The sequence below is a fragment of the Coturnix japonica genome, chromosome 1 (genome assembly GCF_001577835.2).
Source record: "Coturnix japonica isolate 7356 chromosome 1, Coturnix japonica 2.1, whole genome shotgun sequence".
Taxonomy (NCBI): domain Eukaryota; kingdom Metazoa; phylum Chordata; class Aves; order Galliformes; family Phasianidae; genus Coturnix; species Coturnix japonica.
The window spans coordinates 12,590,499-12,610,679 of NC_029516.1; the positions used below are offsets into that span (position 1 = coordinate 12,590,499).

Consider the following 20,181-nt stretch of genomic DNA (forward strand, 5'->3'; position numbering starts at 1 on the left):
GGCCGGCATGGCTATTAAAGGCCTCGTTTAATGTTCAGGTGAAGAGGAATCGCCCTGCGTTCCCAGGAGCCCCGTGTCCTCAGTAGGTCGGTAGTTGGTCGTGTTCCCTTAGTGGTAACCAAGTAGAAATTACGTAAATAACATTGCGGAAAAAAAGAAGGCATGGCAGCCGTTAATGTGCCGAAGAAAGAAGTCGTCAGAGATCCGGATCGCTGCGATATCCCGTACTACGTTTCAGAATTTGTGGAAAGAGAAGTTGGGAATGACTATGATTCTCTGAAGAAGCTGGGCAGCCTCATTGAGAAGCTGTCTGAAAACAAGAGGCAGCTGGAAGAACAGGTAAGTGTCTGTGCTCATTCTCCGTGTGATTTTTCTGTGTGAGGCTTAATGCATGTCTGTAAATGCAGGTTCTCACGGTTTCATCCGAAGTCCCTAAAAGAATTCAGAACGCCTTAAAGAATGCAGAGGACTCAAAACAATCTCTGAATCGGCTTCTAGAGGAAGAAACTCTCCTGTCCGATTCCATCAGCAGCCACTTAGAGAAAGCTGAGCCGTGGATGGAGGATCTCGGGGTGCTGATCAGCCAGGTGGAGGAGATTGAGCATCACCTGGCCTATCTGAAATGGATTTCCCAAATAGAAGAGTTAAGGTAAAGCCGATGTACTTATGGAGAGTTCTTACTAGTGGTATCACACAGCTTCTTCAAAGATTCAGTGTTAAATAATCACATTTAAGGAATAAACGAGAGCAGCAAGTTGTCATCTGGCCATATAAACTGTTAACGTGTTCTCTGGTGAGAACTGGAAGTTATTGCTCTGGCTTAAGGAAGAGAACAGTAACTGTGTCGATATGTGGATGGAACTCTTTCACCCACTGTAAATTATGGTGTAAGAACTAAAATAATACTGGAATATCTTGAGCGGAAATGTTACGCTTCAGACTTCGTGATTCTGAGTTTTCATTCTGGTACACTGATTTTATCGTAATGGGAATGAACAGTGCTGTTTTAGTTAATGTGATTTGTAGCTTCCTTCAGTGGAAAACTTTGTGTAATGCTTGTAAAGAATGTCAGAAATTGGAAGATTCCTTTGGGTCAGATTTTGTACAGAGAGACTTAAGTTATGAAACAACTTGGTCTGAGCTATGAAAATGTGACAGGTGTGCTGCAGTCTGAAATTTGCTTCCAGTTTTCCTCCTGGGAAGCGTGAGGAAAAGCAGATCTTTGAACAAGTTCCATAAAGAGCAGTGCTTCAAAGAACTTCGGGCCTCCCTTCTTTCCTTCTGCCTTCAGGTCTCGGTGACAGGCAACTTAAGGAACTTCACACAAAGAACTTGTTTCGTGAATCCTTGCTGTAGGATGTATGTGATGGGAGTGGTAACCTCGTTAAAGTATTTCAGATTGAGCATGTTTTCTGCCAGTTTCTCAATATGATGGTTCTTTTGTGTTATCTTTAGTGAATTTTTGTCTCAACTCTTCTTGTATTTATGTTCTTGTGTTCATAGTGATAACATTCAGCAGTATCTGATGACCAACAATGTTCCGGAGGCAGCCAGTACTCTAGCGTCTATGGCAGAACTGGATATTAAACTTCAGGAGTCATCTTGTTCTCATCTTCTTTCGTTTGTGAGATCCACTGTTAAATTTTGGCATAAAATTCTTAAGGACAAGTTGTCAAGGTACAGGACGACTCATCACTCCCTCATTTCATGTTGTGCCGTAGCTTGGTGGTAAAGTGTGTGTTTTGTGTTGCAGTGACTTTGAAGAAGTGCTGACCCAGCTTCGTTGGCCATTTGTGGGGCCACCGCAGTCTCAGGCGTTTGGCCTTACTGCGCCAGCCAACGCTTCTGATGTTTACAACAATTTAGAGGTTTTGTTCTGCCAGCTTCTGAAATTGCAAACATCGTATCCTTTAAAAGTGTAAAGAAAATTGCCTTGGGGGTGTTGGTTGGTGCTTAGCTAAACATGAGCCAGCAGTGCACCCAGGTGGCCAAGAAGGCCAATGGCATCCTGGCTTGTGTAAGAAATAGTGTTGCCAGCAGGAGCAGGGAAGTGATTGTACCCCTGTACTCAGCTCTGGTGAGGCTGCACGTTGAGTACTTTGTTCAGTTTTGGGCCATTCACCACAAGAAAAACACTGAAGCCTTGGAGTGTGTCCAGAGAAGGGCAACAAATCTGTTGAGGTGTCTGGAGCGCAAGTCTTGTGAGAAATGGCTGAGGGAAGTGAGATTGTTCTGTCTGGAGAAGAAGAGGCTCGGGGGAGACTTCAGCTCTCTCTACAACTGCTTGAATGGAGATTGGTGTAACTGGTGATAGGGTGAGGGAACTGTCTCAAGTTGTGCCGGGGGAGATTGAGGTTGAATATTAGGAACAATTTTTTCTCTGAAAGAGTGGTCAGGCATGGGAATGAGCTGCCCAGGGAGGTGGTGGAGTCACTGTCCATGGAGGTATTCAAGAAACATTCAGGTGTTGTACTAAGGGACGTGGGTTAGTGGAAGAATATTGGTGGTAGGTGGGTGGTTGGACTGGATGATCTTGGGAATCTTTCAACCTTGGTGATTCTGTGGTTCTATTCTGCGATCCTGATCTGCCTTTGAGGTAAATCAGAAGATGCTGCTCATCCTGTTCCTTTAGTTTGAGGGTAAAATCAGGCAGAGATAAAACTCAGGCTTTTTTTTCTTTCTTTTCTTTTTGTTTTTTCCCAAACAAACAAAACCCAAAACAGGAATAAATGTGGTCATGTTATGCAACGTGGCGCTGGAACAATTCTGGTTGGTTAGACCAGGCTACTTGCACCAAGGTGGGAAATCACATATTGCAAGTATTATTTTAATGAATCTTTGATAGTCCTTTACGAAACATGGATGGATGTCTCTTGGGTACAGGTTTGGGAATGATGATGGGGTTCTGTTTCTTTTCATGATAGTGATTTCCTAAACCATACTGACTTCAGTGACTTAAATTGTCATTGAATAAATAATAATTAGCAGCCAGAGTTATGTTAAATATTTTATAAAACTGAAACGTTTTGAGCATTGTTCAAATTGGAGGCATTTTATAGCTTGTGTGCCTTCGGACAGTGAGGTAGAGCTAAAACGTATTTGTTTTTGTAAACCCATTGTATTTAAATGATACTTACAGAGAAATTCAGCATTTCTCCTTGACTGTCAAACTTAGAGATGAGCTGTTAACCAAACCCAAACAGCTGCCAGAAAAGTACTCCTTACCTCCATCACCACCTGTTATCCTCCCAATACAGATCATGCTGAATCCTCTGCAGAAAAGATTCCGCTACCATTTCACTGGAAATAAACCAACCAATGTTTTAAGCAAGGTATGGAAAGAAAAAAAAACAGTTTAATTTTATTGCTACTATTTTTAGCAGCATTAAATTACGTAGCTTTAATGCTTTCATTTTGGAAATTCAGTTTCTTAAAATACGTGGTACTTGTATGTACTGTATGGACAGGCATCAAGGCAGTGCTTGGAGACCTTTGAGAGGACTAACATCTTTTCTGGGCTAGGCAATGTTTTTCTGAAATCATTCCTGCATTCGCTCCCATCATTTCAGAAGCATAGATTAATTTAGTCTTTGTCTTTACAAATTGTTTTGCAGTGTTCAGTATTGCTTGAACTCAAAGACTGTATAAGGCTCTGACTTTGATTTTTGTTGTTGTGTTTTGCAACGTTCATGTGACTGAAAATACTGGATCCTGCTGCTGGTGTATAATGGGTATAATTCTATTTGCCATGTGTCCAGTTTACTAGTTGGAAATTGACTTGCTTTTTGTATGAGTTATCTCCAAAGGCTGAGTCTTTTCATCCAAGAACTGTCATGTAAGCAGGTTTCTTACAGGTGTAACGTTAGCACTGCTGTAATGCTTCTGCAGCAGGATTTGAGAGACACTTTTTGTAAGAGATTAGATCTGTGTGTTTGTGTTGACAGTCTTAGGCAAATCAAAGTGTATTTGCACTCTGGCAGTTGCTACTACAGCGTATTTTTAATAGCGTTATGTATATTAGTGAGTTCACTAATTTAATTTTCTTTTTTAAATAAGCCTGAGTGGTATTTGACACAAGTGCTCATGTGGATTGGAAATCACGCCAAGTTCCTTGATGACAAAATCCAGCCAATATTGGACAAGGCAGGATCGCCAGTGAATGCTGGGGTAAGCACCTCAGTGGTTTTGTGTATGTATAAGTACCTACACAGCTTGTGCAAGCAACTCTTCTGCTGATCTTAGTGTGCAGTGAGACTTAACACAGTCCAGCAACAGTTTTAGAAGTTAAATACATTTGCACATATTTATACATGTCTATACCTCTGATTTTTCTATTCACTTTTTTTTTTTTTTTTTCTCTTTTAAAAGCTTGAATTCTCTCGTGCTCTGGTAATGCTGATTTTGGAGAAGCTGGCTACTGATATTCCATTTGTGTTATATGACGACACTCTCTTTTGTCACCTTGTGGATGAGGTACTTCTGTTTGAGAGAGAGCTATTCAGTGTTCATGGTTATCTCAGCAGCTTTCCCAGTTGCATGCATATTCTCTCAGAAGAGTCCTGCTTCCAGAGATGGCTGACAGTGGAAAAGAAATGTAAGACTTGGAAGGAATTTTGTTGGTCTGTATATGTTTTCATTCTGATTGGGCAATATATCAATTCCCCAGGTAGGATGAGCCACTTAAACTACAAAAGACATGTTTTTGAGGTCAGCAGTGAGTAGAATGCCCAGGGGTCAGCATTGGTGCAGTCCTGCTTAACATCTGTACTGATCTGGACACTGGGTGGAGTGCACCCTTGGTAAACTTGCAGATGATACAGGACTATGGGAAGTGGCTGATTCTCCATAGGGCTGTGCTGCTACCCAGAGGGCTGTGGACAGGCTGGAGCCCAGGTGGGCTGGTTATGGCGAGAAACAACTGCTGGCACAAGGACATACTGGAGGCCACCCAGCTGGAAAGCTGTTCTGCAGAAAGGGATGTAGAAGCCCTGGTGGACACTAAGTTGAACGTGAGCCGGCAATGTTCTCTTGCTGTCCTGAAGGCTAATGGTGTCCTGCATTAGGCAAAGTATTGCCAACAGTTCAAGAGAGATGATCCTTCCTTCCCTCTATGCTCAGTACTGGTGAGACCACTACTCCTGCAGCAGTACTGTGTCCAGTTCTTCCCCCGCCAACATTATGTGGGGAGACATGGACATACTGGAAAGAGCCCAGTGTAGGGCCACCAAGATGATAAAGGGACTGGAGCACCTCTGCTGTGAGGAGAGGCTGAGAGCTGGGGCTGCTCAGCCTGGAGAAGAGGAGGCTCCAGGAGATCTCATCACCATTCCGTTCCCCTCTACTCTGCCCTTGTGAGGCTCCACGTGGAGTACTGCTTCCAGGCCTGGGGCCTCCAGCACAACAATGACGTGGAGTTATCAGAGTGGGACCACAGGGCCATGAAGATGATTAGAGGACTTTAGCATCTCTGTTATGAAAAGGATGAGGCAGCTGGGATTTGTCAGCCTGGAGAAGAGAATCATAGAATTACTCAGGTTGAAGGCCTCAAAGATCATTAAGTCCAACCACAGCCTAACTGTAGTACCCTAACAACCCTCTGCTAAATCATATCCCTGAGCACCACATCCAAACAGCTCTTAAACACATCCAGGGACAGTGACTCAACCATCTCCCTGGGAGCCTATTCCAGTGTTTAACTACCCTTTCTGTAAAGAAGTGCTTCCTAACATCCAACCTAAACTTACCTTGGCACAACTTCAGGCCATTTCCCCTTGTCCTGTCACCAGTGAGATTTGCCTCTTGATGAGAAAGCTCTAGGTAGAGACCCCATTGTGGCCTTCTGGTAGTTAAAGGGAGCTTATTAACAGGAGACACGATCTTTGTTAGTTTGCTGTGGAGGACATGGCCCTGGTCACCCTGTTATAGGTGCTCCTCCTTAAGCAGGAGTTTGGTCATACAGACCCAGGTCCCTGCCAGCCCCACCCATTCTGTGATACTCCAGTATTCTGTGGTTATTTTGACTAAAAATTGGTTTGGCTGCAGTACTGCTCCTGAAGTTTATAGGACCATTGCCCCTAATCTAGTATGGTTATTTAACATATAATCTAGGGATCTAGTATGTTTATTTTTAGATAGTGTTATACGCTTATTTGTGCAAAGACTGACTTGAAATTGAAACGAAGGGAAGGTATTAATTTTTGAGGAAATGGGGAGGAAATATACTGGAAAGGAACCAGTCATTTAAAACAGAAACCACAGTCAACCCTGATGTTCTGTTTGTGTCTGTAGTGCTGTTACTGCAGCTGGTTCTATATAAATCAAGTCATCGGTAGTTTTTCTTTACATGAAGACGTTAAATTCAATTTATTGGAGATAAAGATTTTTATATTTATGGTTTTTTGGGCTTTAGATAATTGCTTTTATTATTAAGTACTAACAGCATTTACAATTCTTTTGCATCTCAGTTGCTCTTCAGAAAATGGACTCTATGCTTTCATCAGAGGCTGCATGGGTATCACAGTACAAAGATATCAGTGATGTGGATGAGATGAAGGTCCCAGACTGTGCAGAAACTTTTATGACTCTGCTGTTAGTTATAACAGGTAACTGCAAATCTATGGGTGTTCCTGTTGTTAATGAGTAGCAGAAAAATGGCAGCTAATTGATTGCTGTATTGAAGATTCCTTGTGTGAGCAACAATCACTGAGTAAAGTTGTTGCAGTGTTGCGATAGTTAAACAGTTTTCATGTTCCTCTCTTGTGTTTTGGGCACAAATGTCAGGACAAAGAATCTGGAGCTAGTGGCATGTTTAGGAAGTAACAACTGAAAAATGACATTTGATATTTACCACCCTAATGCTAGAGATGTTACAACTTGTCACAGTGCAGTAATAAAAATACATCGCTATTCCTTTTCAATCTCTGAGAACTTAAGAAGCAGATGTTACTTAATAGCTGTTTAGAACAGGAGCAAGGATGTTTTCAGAAGGCCTTGTTTGCATACTCACTGCCTTTGTCGTACTCTGCATCTGGCTTCAGGAGCCCCATGAGACTGCTAGATGGTGAGCTGTGGTAACATTACTTAAAGCGTTAGAATACAGTACAGAACCATGATGGGATGGAAATCCCAGTTATGTTGTTTGTTTACATACTTAGCTTTTGCAGTGAGTAGTTTCCTTGATACTGTTGTGAGTTGGGTGTTTTGAAGCTAAGTGCTGTCTGATGCTTCATAGTAGTAAGGATATATAGTAAACTGCCAGTAATGTTTCTTGTTCAAAACACTTTTCTTCAGTGCTGGAAAATACCAAACATAATATTATAATGATAACATTATATTAATTCCCAGACAGGTATAAGAATCTTCCAACGGCTTCCAGAAAACTGCAGTTCCTGGGGCTACAGAAAGAGTTAGTTGATGATTTTAGGATACGATTAACTCAAGTAATGAAGGAAGAGAGTAGAGATTCTTTAGGCTTCAGATACTGTGCGATCCTCAATGCCGTTAACTACATAGCAACTGTGCTGGCTGACTGGGCAGACAATGTAGTAAGTAAATATTGTGTTTTAATATGAATTCAGCTTGAATAAAAAAAGATATTGGTAGATTACTAGGCACTGTTCTAGTTTTATTGTTGCAGATGGGATGGGGAACAAGGACAAGTGATTTTGGCTATTTGAAAGTGTTCTGCTGTCTTAAAGCACATACTTATTATTTCTCTGAATCTGTTCCTTTGACCAGTCTGCTGTTGTATTTGAAACCCGTATCAGTTACAGTGTTAGGATTAAAGCACAGTGCTTTGTTTTTACAGACATGGGGACCATGAGGACATTGTTTTTATAATCTTAAAATTGTAAAACAATGAGAGTGTCAGAAGAGTGTTTTCTAGAACCCTACCTGTTAAAAGTACAAATGAAAAGTTCAAATAAGGTTATTTTTGGTAGTACTTACATCTGACTGTCTTTCTCCAGTTCTTCTTGCAGCTACAGCAGGCTGAACTGGAGGTCTGTGCAGAAAGCGATGCTGTCAGCCAGCTGCAGCTGGGGCAGCTGGCTTCAATGGAGAGCTCTGTCTTTGATGAAATGATCAACCTCCTGGAACGCCTGAAACACGATATGTTGAGTCGTCAAGTGTACCACGTCTTCAAAGAGGTCACAGATGCTGCAAAGCTGTACAAAAAAGAGAGGTGATTCCATCTGCTCACACTCTTCTTGTATTGCAGTGGTTTCTTTTTCAGTTAAAAACACTGAGGCAAATAAAGGCAAGAATAGAAAAATAAGAAAAATCAGTTTTCTGAATAGGAAGGGCTCAGAGTAGTAAGCATCTGAAGGTTTGGTTTTACACTGACATCAAAGCTATTTAACATTATGTTTTCTAAAGTACGTCTGCAATAAATGGGCACATTACCTTAAAAAAACAGGATAAGTATAGTTCAGATGAGAATTGTTCTCTGCAAAGTAGGATTAAAAGTGGCATGTAGTGACTGCTTCTGTCTTCACAGAATCTCAAGGTTTCTTGGCTGGTTGATGATGAGTTCCTAAAATACTTCAGTAAACAATTACAATAGCTCAGTGATTACTTTTAGCCTTGACATGGAAGGGGAGAAAACTGCACCATTGGAAACAGCTGAGATTTAAGTGATATTTTAACTTCAGCTATTGTAACATGAATAATTTCATTGTGATGAATTCAATGTGACTATTTCTTTCAGGTGGTTATCTTTACCATCTCAAGCAGAGCAGGCGGTAATGTCTTTGTCAAGCACAGCTTGCCCAATGTTGTTGACTCTACGGGACCGATTGCTTCAACTAGAACAGCAGCTCTGTCACTCTCTGTTTAAGATATTCTGGCAAATGCTCGCAGAGAAAGTGGACACTTACATATATCAGGAGGTGGGTGTTCACAATATACACGTGGTACAGTGTAGGTGATGGTGGCTGGCCTAAACAGAAGATACACCCGTTTCTGTTGGCAGATAATCATGGCGAATCATTTCAACGAAGGAGGAGCAGCACAGCTTCAGTTTGACATGAGCAGAAATCTTTTTCCTTTGTTTTCACACTACTGTAAGAGGCCAGAAAACTACTTCAAGCAGTAAGTAGGAAATCCCATCTGTCAGTATTTCAAAAGAGGATGTCCAGATGCATGTGTTTTACACATCAACAAGGATTTTTTCAGTTTGAGAGGGGAAGAAACACTTAAAATATGTGGATCATCTGTGCTCCTAGGGAGGCACAGTGTTGACATTTATAACAGAAAATACTTAGCAAGAATAAATAAGCTATTTCATAGAATCATAGAATGGCCTGGATTGAAAAGGACCTCGATGATCATCCAGTTTTAACCCCCCTGCCGTGTGCAGGGTCACCAACCACCAGACCAGGCTGCCCAGAGCCACACCCAGCCTGGCCTTGAATGCCTGCAGGGATGGGGCATCCACAACCTCCTTTTAACAATAAACTCTACTACAGAACCAGGCACTCAGCACTTCCAGCTACGATCTAGCAAGGAGACCTGAATTAAATCAGAAAACCTCCTTGGGCAACCTGTTCCAGTGCATCACCACCCTCTGGGTGAAAAACTTCCTCCTAATATCTAATCTAAACCTTCCCTGTCTCAGTTTAAAACCATTTCTCCTTGTTCTATAACTGTCCACCCTCATGTTTGTTTTATGCAGTACTTTCCAGTTCAGTACTTCTGATCCGTTTCAGAAGTCAGCAGGAGCTTTTTTCCTTAGTTGCTGGGCATACAGAATTAAGTATCCTGTGGTTGCTTCTATTACTAATCTATGTATACCTTTTTCCCTCTTATAGCATCAAAGAAGCCTGCATTATCCTGAATCTGAATGTTGGTTCTGCCTTGCTTCTGAAGGAAGTACTGCAGTCAGCCTCAGAAAACGAAGCACCGTTACAACCAAACCAGCCATCAGCAACAGCAGCGTTAAATGAACTGGGGGTTTACAAATTAGCACAACAGGATGTTGAGATTCTTCTCAATTTGAGAGCTATTTGGCCAAATGCAGGCAAATAAAGACTTTCTTCAGAAGTGGTTAAAACTTAATCTAGATCACTTGTTTCAGAAACATAAGCAGCGAGCTGTGTCACGGCTGTGAGCTAAGCTTAGTTATTTTACATACAGTTCCAGAGAGATGACTTGAAGATGCTCCGGTCCTGTCTTCTAACCACACAGGTCTTACTTTGTTTTCCATCACTGCTTTGTTTGCACACTTAGAAGCTGACGGGCCCTTCATTACTAATGAACGTGTTACTTGTTCTCTGATGATCTGCCTTGTGGAGCTGCCGTGCTGTCACCTTGATGTGATGAATACAGGTGCATGTGTGTGACTGCAGCTACATACAGCATGTCCAGCTGGGGCACTCTCACTTAAGCACATGTGTTTTCCACTTCTGAATCCCCAATGCAATGGGTGTTCTGTGTTAAAATGTGCACAGGAAGGCTGGGCATGGAATGAAGGAATATATCACTGTTTTATTTATCAACACGAATTCAAAATTCAATTTATTTCTTTTGCTGTCCCAAAGTGCCCTCTATTTTTTGAACAGGACTTCATTTATGCTTGAGCTTTAAAGGCTGTTATTTGGCAGTGCTGTCTTTCTCCAAACATGAACGTGCTGAAGCTGCTGAAGCTGCTGATGTTCTTTTTGTACCAGCACTGAAAGGCCACAGTTGGAGGAAGAAATGCCAGAGCACGCACTTTGGATTTGTAAAAGGGGTTTCTACTTAATCAGGCGATCTTATTGTAATTAATACATTTCTAGTGCCTGGTAAACATAAATGTGTTTTTGTTGTTTGTTCTTTACAGCTAAAATGGATGGGGAAAAAAATAAGTGCATATAGTCATAAAACAATAAGTGCATATAGCAATAAAGTCAGCTTGACGCACTAGTAAATGGATGAAGCAAAGCAGCTATTCTAAATACACAGAGCACAGCACTGTTCCAACTACTACACGGTCCAGCCTTCCAGCAGTGTTTTCAGCCTAGGACAGAAGAGAACATCTGGTTAGGCAAGTTAGGATAACTGGTTTGGTTATTTATGGTGGCTGTAAGTTACCACACAATGTCCCTTGAAGGATACCATAACCAGCAGCAATTAGAACAACCTGGAGCTCGCTTCATTGCCGTGTTACGGCCTCTGCTGTGGTAAAACATCAGGCAACGACAGCTATTCTATGCTGCTGTGGCCTGCAGGATTGCCTGATGCTGCCTGGGTTGCACGACCCTTCCCACCGCACTCACATCTCTTCCTTGAACGTGGCCAGTCCGATCTCCTCCTCGTCCCAGACGCGCAGCTCCGCCGTGCTCAGCCCCAGCGTCTCAAGAGCTGGGGGAAGGAAAGCGGCCCCTGAGCAAGTCTTCGAAGGATCGATTTACAAGCAGAACGCGGCCGGGATGTCATTGTAACAGTAAACATCTTTAGCATCCCGAAGCGCGGGCTGTGTCGGCACAAGTGCGGACGGGACCGACCTGCTCGGCACTGCCGGCCCGTGACGAAGCCGCGCCCCGCGGCGTCCATCATGCGGAACATGGTCTCCACATCCGCCTCGTCCAGCACTGCCGGCATGGCCGCCCCGCCGCGCCTCGCCGCTCGCACCGCTTCCAGCGTCTGGATCAGGAACTGCCGCGGCCGCTCTGTAACGGAGCGAGGCCGGGGCTGCTGCGGGCGACCCGAGTCCGTCCTTCGGGCCCCTCCCCGCGGCCACCCCGACGGTCTCCTGACGGAACCCGTCTCCCTCCCCCCGTTCCCCCGTTTCCCCTCAGCCGCTCCCCGTGCTCCGCACCGGGCCGGTGGTACAGCAGCAGCGCGGCGAGGCGGTGAAACAGCGCGGGCAGCCCGTGCCGCTCCAGGTAGTCGCGGCTCTGCTGCTCGCCCGCCGCCATGGCGCGTTGCTACGAGACACAGCCGCCACAGCCGCCGGGCGCCGCCCCTCACAGCCCTCAGAGCCGCCAGAGGAGGGAGCGGGGCGGTGCTCGGGGCCGGGAGGGGGCGGTGAGTCCACGGCGTGTGGTACCGAGCGGTTCTGCTTCAGCGGGCAGCGGCCGTAACCAGCGCGAAACGCACCGCCACAAACCGACACCTGCAGTGTGAGCACAGCAACCGCAGGAGTCAGTCAGCGCGCTCTGTGAGGAACGGATCCAGGAATCACCAAGCGAAGCCCATGGGGACGCACACACACACACACACACACACACATATATGTATCATTTCTTTGTTAAGAAAGCACAGTTTATTTCCTTGAAAAACGTCTCGGGTGAGCTCTGAGATGCCCCCCTGGGCTGACACGGGAGGAACTGCTTTTCTGGTGATGGAGAAAAGCAGGATTTGACAAAACAACTGAATGATTCCTGGGTTCACCACAGCAGTGCTGATAATTCAGTTTTAATCACATCTGCAAGGATCAAATCTATTTTTGTGTGTTTAATATGGTTACTTATATAAACTGAATTTTGCTATAAGACTATCTGCTGTGGCAAGGAGATGAGCCTCTTGTAGGACACAACACATAACTTCAGACTTCCATCTCATTACAAAGGACTGCACAGACTGCAAACAGGCCTAAAGAGTGAAACAAAGAGGAGCAGGGCCTGCAGGCACCACAGGTTCTGCACAGAGAAGTTCTTCACAGAGAGAGTGGTGAGGTGCTGGCACAGGCTGCCCTGAGAGGCTGTGGATGCCATGTCCCTGGAGGTGTTCAAGGCCAGGTTGGATGGGGCAGCCTGGGCAGCCTGGTCTAGTATTAAATTGGCAGCCCAGCATGTAGCAGAGGGTTGTTGTGGGGCTGTTCCAGAAAGTAATGCCATTTAGTCTGTGACACAGTTAGCCAGCCTTTGTGGAAGGGTGTCTGTGGCTCTTTGGAAACAAAGACTCACAAGAGTCAGTACTGGAACTCACGGGAGCGAATGGTCCAGTAACACTGCAGAGTAGAAGAGGCTTTGGAGAGTGTTAGGATAAAAAGCCCAACACAGAGTCTGTTACATGCTCCAGGAGCAAACATACACTTGGCTTGTTCTCGGCTGAAAGGAGCACTTCCCTTTGGCTTCTTTGCAAGTGTCCAGCTCCGCAAGACAACCCAAGCGAATGGAAAGCTTTGTGTTGTTGAGAGAAACTAAGTACTATGGGCTGATGTGCCATACATCAATGGTAGGGAAGGTTAAAGGGTTGACGTAATCCTTTCCAGGCCACATGTGCTCACCTGTGACACGGCTCTCCAAATCAGCACTGAGTACATTTGCCACTGGGAAGGGAGGATGGCTGCTCTTCTGCAGTGATGCTTTGTCACTACTCCCCCTCCCTGGCTGGGTCCAGGCCCAGATGCAGACACACGGGACTCACAAGTTTATCGGCCACTTACTGCATTTACACCACGAGGCCCTTACAGCCGTAGCATTCTGTACATTTACTTTATGCCAAGCAGCTTTTCTGAAGAATGAGTCCTGTGTGGTGTCACATTAATCTGAGCTGCTCTGAATCAACCAAACCCTGCTTTAACTTCAGAACCAAACCTGACAGGTTTGGAAAACACACAGAGGGGCAGTAGGATGCTTGGCACCACATGGAATCCCTTCTGGTGGCTCTACCTTCAAAATGAGTCTCCCCTGGATCCTGAGGATTTCTGGCAAGCGTCCCTTGAAATGAGGAAAGCTTTTGGAATTCTTCCTTTCTCCCTTCTGTAGGGAGAGCTGCTCACAGACTCCATCTTCATGTTGCTGCAGGTCAGCCCTAACCACTACAGAAGGCACCATCCTCCCTCCCCAAAAAAAGAGAATCCAGCTCATGTAATTTGTGATGCATTACGAAACGAGAACGGGAGAGCATGCATGCCATCTACCGTGCATTCTGCAGCTGGGAACTCAAAGCAGGGCCTGCTACTGAGTTAGTGGCTGCATCTGCTTTCAGCCTAGGAAATGAAGTTTTAAAAGTCGTCTGTACTTGTTTGGAGTTGTAACTTTCAGGAGGTGCTCATGGAGAAAAACAGCAGGAAAAAATGCATGAAATAAACACAGTTCAAAAGTCTGAATCTGCTGCGTGAATCTCCTCCAAACATTTCTGGAACCAGAACTTGGCCTGGCTTCCAATCATCAATCCTGACAGATTTGGATGAGTAAAACAGATCCTGGTTGCAGAAAGCAGTGGCTTCTACAGCAAATATTTCTCTGCTAAGAACAGAAGCCTAAGAACTGGAGTGCAATAAATAAAAAGTTCTGGCGTGATTTGCTTACCTCTGCAACCGGTGGCATTTAGAGCGTGTTAGATAATAGGAGAATACTGTTGCGAGCAAAATACTTGTTGCATAACCCCGAAGGGTGTGGGAAACCAAACAGAGAACAGCTTGTAAAGCAGGACAGCAAAGCTGCGAGCGCTAATAAATGACTCAGTCATATTTGGAAAATAAACGCAGGGTCCTTGACCTCTGCTGGCTGTGAGCGATGATGGCGAGCAACCAGTAACTCGTGGCTGCAATAATCTCTTGTCTTGTTTGTATCCCTGATTTCTATTGTCTGTAAGAAACACCATCTTACAAGCACAGTGTCTCTCCAGCTTACATGGAGATCGCTCCCTTTCAGATGAAACTTCGATGTTTCCTGTGACCAAACGCCGTTTGGTTTCTCTGCTGCATACTGAAAAGGATAAACTCAAGACTAAAAAGAAAAATGAAAATATAAGCAGCCCAAACATCCTGTGCGGTAAAGGGGAAGTTCAGGATTAGCTTTTGCCACAGACATCAAGAAGAAGCGAGACATTACACAGAAGGCTGTTCAGCTAGAAGGTAAAGTCTTCCTACTTCTGTTTCCTGTAACCCAGGGCAGCTTGCTATCTCCTCTGCCTGTTCTAAATGCACGCATACACAACCCCAGCTTGATTTCTTGCTTCCAAGGCCATGCTGCAATGATGTCTCTCCCCTACAGTATCTCCAAAATCGTTGTTCCTAACAGAACAACACGAAGTGTACGCGTTGCCCAGACCAGCAGAAGAGGTTTGCTGAAAGAAAAACCAGCAATGCTCTGCATAGAGCTCACAAGGCACCCAACAGGGTACGTCTCATCTGAGCCGTAACTGGAGCGGGCTTTTACACAGAACAAGGATCGCAGCACTCAGAGATAAAGGCTGCATTTCTAGAATTAACAACAGCAAAAAAGACCGTCTGTATATTTGCACTGCTCCTTGAAGTCAGAATTCCTCAACCCAGCAGCTCTGGCGAGGTTAATTCTTACACCAATAAGAAGAAAACACATTCAGCTAAGGAAAGGAACTTAAGCATAACTGATCGGTATAGGACCCTCGGTGGCTGAGGACACACGTGTGTGTAAGCACAGGGATATTTTAGACACGAGTGCCAAACATATTTCCAGATCAGCTCAGCCCTGCAGAGGGAGCTGGCAGATCTCCGGCACAGCCTCGCACTGCTGGCATCCACCCGCATGTCAGCCCCAGGGAAGAACAGGGGCAGCCCTGCAATGCAAACTGCTTCTCCCCTGTGAAGGGAAATAATGGCAAAACTCAGCTGTTTCTTACAAACATATAAATTATTTTATTTACAAAGCCATGTTACAAAAAAAAAAAAAAAAAAAAAAAGATAATAAAATTAATAATAATAATAAAGCAAAAACAAAAACAAAACAAAACAAAAACAAAAATACAATCGCTCACTAGAGAATATCTCCAGGCCCGGTGCTGAACCATGGCAGTATCAATCAGATACATGTTTGTTCTGGTTTTCCTTTTTTAAACTGTAAGCCATAGAATTTACTATTTACACCTACTTTAGACATTGATTCCGCTTACAATTATCACAAGCATGGAATGGATTCTATCTGATACTGCTAATACATAAAGGTGCAGGACAAAGAATGAAAATACTTAGTGTTACAAAATATGGGTTGTAGAAAAGAAATTGGCTGTACAAGTATGGCGTTTCTTTCTCAGAATGATTGGACATGCTTTCTTCAAAAGTGTTCTGGAAAAGGTTCTAAAATCTGTAGTAGGAAAGCACAATATAGCAGGTGCAAATTCATTTCTGTGCAACAACAGTTATTTATTTAATATACCCCATGACTGACCAGCTATGCAAAACCCACAGAGTTTTGTTAAAGTGCCATGGGTCGACAGCATAACAAAATATAAGGTGTAAATAGAAAAATTTCTTTTTTTCTTCTTTTTTTTTAAAACAATAGTTCACTGAGAATCAGCAATAATAGAATATGCTGTATAAACTATTCTCTACAAAGGTCGATCAGCACTATTTACAATTGTTACATCGATACAAAAGAAGGCATACAAGTTATCCAAGTCGCTTTTTTTTTATGGCTGACGGGCCTATGCATTGCGTATGTGTAACAACCAAAGCTTCTGAGCCTCTATTGCTGGAAACAAATCACAATTTTCAGGCAAAGGGTAACGAAAAAGAACTACCGAGTGAATGCTACACTAAGAATGCATTATAGGCTGGTCCAGTTTATATCCATTTTATTCAAACGTTTGCTTCCATTTCGCTTTTCAGGCTGAAATTCTCGATACTTGTAATTAAATAATGGTTATTTGACGATGAAAGACTGTGGGGTTTTACTTGGTGCTTAACGTTCCCCAGTGTTGTCAGCTGTGAGCTGGTTGAAACAAAACAATTAAGCAGCATTCAAAGGACAGGCTCCATATTCCAGCTTCCCAGTTCCAAGAGGCGCACAAGGAGCTCAAAGCCCCCGCCCAGCAGCACAGCACTGCCTGCCTGCTGCTGAGCGCTGCACCTCACCACCACCCTCTGCCTCCACAACCACAAACAGCCGCTCGCTGATTACAGACGATGACTTTGTTACTGAGATTGAGAAACTCCTGCAATTTTAGAACTCGAAATAAATTAAAACAAAACAAAACAAAAAAAAATAATCAACATAGCACTGCTCCTAAAACTGAACGAGACAAAAATTGTGCAAAAATAACAAAGATATGTACACGTTTTTTTCAGTCTGAAGAAATGTACAATAAAAACATAATTCAAAGAACATCTTAAAAATATAAACATTGCTTCAACTTTCCTAAGTTTCACACTGCTTCTGAAACTATACGGTCAGTTAGCTCTGAAGTATAGCAAAACATAAATTATTACAAAATTAACACTATAAAAATTTATTTTAAGAATATTTCTAAACTTTTTTTCTCAAAGGGCCTAGCCTCGCTTAGAATTGCTTAAACATTTTTAGTCTTAAAATTTACCTTAAGCCTTCTTTTTTTAAAAAAGAAAGTAGTAATAATCTCCCTATTTGCAGTCTCTCGCCTCTCCCCAAGATGTAAATAAACCAGCATATAAGTGCACTTTTAACACTGTAGAAATAAAAATCAAATCCTCTGTACTACTGTTTCATTGTTCATACCCAGCATTGGCTTCCTGATTAGAAAATCTGCATTTTATTACAAAATGATGCGGTAATCCTATAAGAAACACTGTCAGTGCAATTCTATTAACGCAAGCCAATCTGCTCAACGCCTGTCCTCGCGCACCCAAACCGTTTACTGAAGTTATCAAGTTCTGTTATCTTAAGGGTCTAGAATTCCTCCGAGGGGATTTCGCGTGTTGAGCCTTTGATAACATCCATTACAGTTGGGTGCAAAAATCCTCCGCGCTTCGATCGATCCCGGAAGATGCCGAAGGCTCAGAGTTCCCACTGAAATCATTAAATGCTGTAGGTAGAGAGCACCAGGCAGGGTTAGTCCCTAAGGCTGCAGTGCCCCAGCTGTTTGCGAGTCACCAAGAAATGCACTCTATATTTATCCGTGGGACAAGCTGAAATACAGAATTACTGCAATTTTTGCTCTATGATAAAAATTTGGAGATCCTTTAAACAAATTCAAATCGTGATCGTTTTGTTTTGCTTTGTTTTTGGAATGTCCACCGCATTCTGGTAAGGAAACAAGGGGAGCATTGCAACGCTAACAGCTTGAAAAGGCATGAAACATAACCAAGCAGAACGCACAGATCAGTGGCAAATACAAGTGAAAAACTGAACAAATCACTATTACAGTTTTCTGTAAATTTGATTCTCTTTAAAACCACAAATTCATAAAAGGTTAAATCCATCTGCAGGTCATAGAAAAAGAAAAACCCTGTGGAGTAGGGCTGCTGAGAGCTAGAGATTATAGGCTGGTTCCTGTTCCGTGTTATGGAAGAGTCCTTATTCTACCAGTCCGGTTTGATGTCTTCTAGAAGAGAAACCAAGTTCAGATTCAGAAAACATCTCTTGGTACATCATGCTTTAACAACATCTGCATCTGAGAGAGCTCAAACCAGGAACTTATTGCACGTCCACCCCTACTTACTGATTGCATTAGACCTTTAAAAAAGGAGCTGCTTTGAATAACGTGGCTATTTCCTTTTGAGACTCTCTGATTTTAGTACGCTTTGGTGAATCTTACGTTCATTAATTCAGCGCATCGTTAGAAATACGAGCAGCAATCAGACAATAACTTTGAAGAACGGTTTCTCCTGCACAGCACGTTTCCATGCCTGAGGAAACCCCTTCCAGCACACACACACTGGCACCTTCCCTTCGTAAAAGCTGCTGGTTATTTAAAAACCACCGCATGCTGAGCTCTATGAAATATCAACACATGCAGGCACCCAAAAGCACTATGAAGACAGAAAGACTGATTAGTTATAGACTTAGAATGATAAAACAAGCCTTAAACATACAGTCTGCATCTACAGGCACACAGAATGTGACTGTAAAACTATAGCTCCATTTACATTTACTAAAAATGGCGAAGATTTTGTAAGGAAAAGAAGTACTTTTTATTAAAGCAATGACAGCTGGAAAAACAGGCACACTTCTTTTATGTATATGAGCCCCTGTTCAGTTCTCAAATAGATGCAGGAAGGTTAAAAGCAAACATAAATTGAGAACAACCCATGAGAGCTGGACTTGAGTTGAACACAGTGGGTGACAGGCAGCAGGCCATGCAGGCATCGTGGCCCACCAGTCCCATACAGCAATACTGACAACACCAGGCCCCACCTGCCTGCTTTGCAGGCCTGCACTCAGGAAAACGTGCCTGTTTTTTTCCAGCTGTAGAAGTCCGTGTAGCAACTAACGTTCTCTGCCTACTGACATTGCATCACTTGGACTCTGATTCTCGTGGTTACATCAGCACTAATATTAAAAGCTCTCTCTCAGGCCCCAGTGGTACGCTGACTGCCAAAGAATACATTTGCAGATCCACTTACATTACCTAATTAATAACACTTTTTATAAAGAAATAGTACAGCTCAGCTTCAGACTAGAGCTTTATTTAGAGGCTACTCCTTCACCAGATTGGAGAATCAAAGCTGTCAGCAGAGCAGCTCCAATGTGGCAGTGGGGAGCATTAGACAGGCAGTCATGGCTCTAAGCACTAACATCCTGTGTCGGAGTTAACACAGAATAAAACCCAACAAAACCAGGAAAAAAACGTTTAATAAAGCTTAACAGATCTTCATCTTCCTTTGTATTTGTATTCTGAACTCCATACTCAGCTACTAAGCTGCCAGGAACGTATTTTTAACACCAAACAGTCTGTGGGGCTTAGAACAAGCAAACACTTCTATTTTTTGATAAAGTCATGGAAACAGGCAGCCAAAAAGCTCAGCAGTAGCCTCTGTTTGTACACAGCTGCCACAAAGTTAATGTTTTGTCCAGGAAGGTTCTCCTCACAGGATCCAGGCAATGGATCCCAGCACGCTGTGTGCTTGGGCAGGGCGTATTTTATACTCATACAGCACTACGGGGCTAAGACAGAACCAGTTTTACACTTCAGATGAGCTTTACCCCATGTTTGTCACTGGCAGCTGCACGATGGTGTCCCATACAGCAGCATGCCGGTCCCTATGAGTGCTGTGGGATGAAGACACCCTCGACCTACTTCCCTTCAGTGCAGCGCTGTCACACATACACTCCTTTGCATTCAGAACCAGGGGTGCGGGGGGCAGAACTGCTTTACCTTTTGGCAGTTCATCTCGGGATGTGAGTGACTCAGAACATATTTTAAAGGTGAGACTGCTGTGGGTTATCACCACCACAGTAATTACTTTCCTCGTGCTGCACCTACAGAGCAGAAACTAAGCAGCATAACCATCTGGAACAGCTACGGTGCGGGGTACTCAGAACGCATATGGGATTCTGAAATGCTGACCGGTCAAAC

At 43.5% G+C, this 20,181-nt stretch overlaps 3 protein-coding genes across 9 annotated transcripts in view; 1 reads left to right on the plus strand and 2 right to left on the minus strand.

Moving 5' to 3' along the window:
- The first annotated feature begins 1 nt into the window (after position 1).
- RINT1 (RAD50 interactor 1) lies at positions 2-10,072 on the plus strand. Of its 2 annotated transcripts, XM_015848648.2 has the most exons (13): positions 2-339; positions 408-649; positions 1,504-1,677; positions 1,754-1,903; positions 3,176-3,332; positions 4,057-4,167; positions 4,369-4,594; positions 6,465-6,602; positions 7,345-7,544; positions 7,968-8,182; positions 8,708-8,888; positions 8,972-9,090; positions 9,810-10,072. In XM_015848648.2, exons 1-13 carry the CDS (start codon positions 163-165, stop codon positions 10,024-10,026), a joined length of 2,307 nt encoding a protein of 768 aa, XP_015704134.1. In that variant the 5' UTR covers positions 2-162; the 3' UTR covers positions 10,027-10,072. The 2 variants fall into 2 exon arrangements, with proteins under 2 accessions (XP_015704134.1, XP_032298255.1); XM_032442364.1 differs by lacking the exon at positions 408-649 and having other exon boundaries at positions 228-339.
- Positions 10,073-10,465: 393 nt separating this feature from the next.
- On the minus strand, positions 10,466-11,995 carry EFCAB10 (EF-hand calcium binding domain 10). The gene is made up of 4 exons (XM_015849048.2): positions 11,798-11,995; positions 11,484-11,648; positions 11,256-11,340; positions 10,466-10,996 (listed from the first exon to the last, which is right to left on the minus strand). Exons 1-4 carry the CDS (start codon positions 11,895-11,897, stop codon positions 10,963-10,965), a joined length of 384 nt encoding a protein of 127 aa, XP_015704534.1. The 5' UTR covers positions 11,898-11,995; the 3' UTR covers positions 10,466-10,962.
- Positions 11,996-15,521: 3,526 nt separating this feature from the next.
- The window catches only part of ATXN7L1 (ataxin 7 like 1), a 97,732-nt gene continuing 93,072 nt past the window's right edge, over positions 15,522-20,181 (minus strand). For 5 of the 6 annotated variants that reach the window (XM_015848206.2, XM_015887115.2, XM_015848276.2 and 2 more), the window contains one exon: positions 15,522-17,688. In XM_015848206.2, coding sequence (XP_015703692.1) covers positions 17,545-17,688 — 144 coding nt within the window. In that variant the 3' untranslated portion in view covers positions 15,522-17,544. Of the gene's footprint in view, positions 18,208-20,181 lie in introns of all 6 variants that reach the window. The other variant, XM_015887191.2, reaches the window with a different exon arrangement.

What these genes read in the sequence shown, in the direction of transcription:
- RINT1 (XM_015848648.2), top strand. Translation starts at nt 163, where the DNA reads ATGGCAGCCGTTAATGTGCCGAAGAAAGAAGTCGTCAGAGATCCGGAT. An exon ending in TCTGCTGTTAGTTATAACAG is followed by an intron (nt 6,603 to 7,344) that starts GTAACTGCAAAT and finishes ATTAATTCCCAG; the next exon opens with ACAGGTATAAGAATCTTCCA. An exon ending in CTGACTGGGCAGACAATGTA is followed by an intron (nt 7,545 to 7,967) that starts GTAAGTAAATAT and finishes GTCTTTCTCCAG; the next exon opens with TTCTTCTTGCAGCTACAGCA.
- EFCAB10 (XM_015849048.2), bottom strand. Translation starts at nt 11,897, where the DNA reads ATGGCGGCGGGCGAGCAGCAGAGCCGCGACTACCTGGAGCGGCACGGG. An exon ending in GCTGCTGTACCACCGGCCCG is followed by an intron (nt 11,649 to 11,797) that starts GTGCGGAGCACG and finishes GCTCCGTTACAG; the next exon opens with AGCGGCCGCGGCAGTTCCTG. An exon ending in GCCACGTTCAAGGAAGAGAT is followed by an intron (nt 10,997 to 11,255) that starts GTGAGTGCGGTG and finishes CTTCTGTCCTAG; the next exon opens with GCTGAAAACACTGCTGGAAG.